Source organism: Nanorana parkeri, unplaced genomic scaffold (genome assembly GCF_000935625.1).
Source record: "Nanorana parkeri isolate BGI_ZX_2015 unplaced genomic scaffold, ASM93562v1 scaffold398, whole genome shotgun sequence".
NCBI classification, from domain to species: domain Eukaryota; kingdom Metazoa; phylum Chordata; class Amphibia; order Anura; family Dicroglossidae; genus Nanorana; species Nanorana parkeri.
This window is the reverse complement of record NW_017306666.1, coordinates 887,134-889,318: the sequence shown is the minus strand read 5'-3', so window position 1 is coordinate 889,318 and position 2,185 is coordinate 887,134. Positions and strand designations below refer to the sequence as shown.

Here is a 2,185-nt window from a genome sequence, read left to right as displayed (position 1 = left end):
TCGAGGGGCGGGCAAACTTCACTGGCCTGTGGAAGCGATCTGGCAGTAGCTCAGCCGCCAGAATCTCTTCCTGTGTAAAGCCAACAGTCTGCTTTACACATGTAAACAGTCCCGGCAGCTATCTGTTTAAAAGGGCCCGCTGCCAGTGACGTATGACATACACCAGTGGCAGCAAAAGGGTTAAACCTGTCATATTCACATACAAAAAAAGCTTTGACTGCACCAAACACTTCTGTGCACTGTCACTATGACAAACATACATTGTACAATAATTCTATTAGAAGACTTTCTCATTGCATTGTAACAATCTTCCAGATACACTTTAAAGCTCATTACCCTCTCTCCAGTCATGGCAAATGGGGCATTGAACCACTGTTCAAAGGTGCTGCAGCTTTTGAAGATGGTAGGTAACAGGAAATTCAGAAGGGCCCAAAGCTCTGGCAATTTGTTCTGCAGTGGGGTGCCTGTAAGCAAGATTCGTCTTGGAGCCACATAGTGTGTGTTTAACACCTGGGTTAACTTGCAGTGATGATTTTTCATCCGATGTCCTTCATCCACAATCATGTACTTCCATCGGAGCTAAGGGGGAGAAAAACAAAACACCACAAGTTGAAAGCGCAAAACCAAGGCAATGTGCTTATACAGGAGTGGTATAATGGCCACACGACTTAACCCCGATGTATTTTAGCCTCTAGGTTTCAAGTATATTTGCAGATAAAAGAAGCTCTGAACATATTTGTGACCAATGCTAGCTCCTACAAACAAGCTTTCTGTGTGAGCTGCTCTGAAAGTTTAACCAATGGCATATCATAGATAATATATATGTTTTGGCATACAGATTTTACATATTTGTTGCCTTTTAACTGTAGAGAAAATGGTTAATTGTTCATATATTTATCAAATTTTAAGAGCTCAAAAAAGCAATTTCCAGATTTTGCAAGATTTTTCCTTTAAATGTACATTTAGGTCATGAAGCACATTTTCCTAAAACCTCATTCAAATGTATGCATGTGATAGAGATGTATTTTTTTGCTTTGTAATTAAGCTGGAAAGCCTGTGATTGAAGTGTGAAATAAATTAAATGTGAATGTGTCACAGAAGCAAGTCTACCCAAGGGGCAATGTGTTACATCACATGAGTATAAATATCTAGGGACAAATGTACCAACTGTAGTCTGAGAATCAGCTTATTCAAATAATAAATGCATTTTATCTGCAACTTCCACGAAGCGTTAGCATATGAATGATTTGGACAGCTATCCACTCCACCTTCCCAGGATGCAGTTGTTTTGCCAGACTTCCTGAGCCATTGCCAACAACTTCAAATAAAATCATTTTAATGCACCAGTAAATCCTCCTGAGCACGGATTCATGCATTAATGGGATTATAACCCAGAGCAGAGTCTATCCAAAAAAAAAATGAACAAGGTGGTACTGGGCAAACTGTATACAGCATCAGGAGAGAGCAATCCGGATGAGCATAATGATGTTATCTCTTTCTTACCCATTGTGGAACAAGGCAGCACAATGCTCCACTGATTGCACATTAGAAGAGGCTAGGCTACAAAATACCCATATAGGATGTATCATATCTGGCTAGGAGGAAGAAAAAAAAAAGAATACTTTGGGAGGTTTAAACTTTATGGTACTGATTAACTTCTTGGTTTACAACACTGAATCTGCATTGGAGTCTGCATACTACTCTAGGTCCGAGTGTCTCCATGGTTCTTCTCCCACAGTTGAGAGAGGACTTGCTTTTTGTTGATTGTGTATCAACCCAGCACAGTGTGGGAGTCGTCATAGTGCTGACATTTCAATGAGATAAGGTGCGCCCCTCGCCCATCTGGGCATATGCTTCCAAGTCACTGATACATGCTTCTTGTTGGATAATAGCTGAACTGATATTAGTAAACAGATAACGTTAGGGGACCTTAACATAACAGCACAGTTCACAGCACAGTTCACAGCACAGTTCACAGCACATTTAGGTTCAACGAATACCAAAAAGTATGTGCACTAGGAAAATTAGAACTGATAAATATCAACTAGCATCAGATTACAGCAATTTTTTTATATTTAAATTAGGGATGCGCCGATACCGGTATAGCGTACGAGTACCAATATTTTGCTTTTGGCCTCTCGCCGATACATAGTCAGGTTGAAAAAAGACACATGTCCATCGAGTT

General features: G+C 40.2%; 1 protein-coding gene across 1 annotated transcript in view; it reads right to left on the bottom strand.

Moving 5' to 3' along the window:
• Positions 1-2,185, bottom strand: part of SMARCA2 (SWI/SNF related, matrix associated, actin dependent regulator of chromatin, subfamily a, member 2) — a 147,899-nt gene that overhangs the window by 80,262 nt on the left and 65,452 nt on the right. Inside the window, exon 19 of the mRNA XM_018559474.1 lies at positions 337-579. Within this exon, the coding sequence (XP_018414976.1) occupies positions 337-579 (243 nt within the window). The remainder of the gene's footprint in view (positions 1-336; positions 580-2,185) is intronic.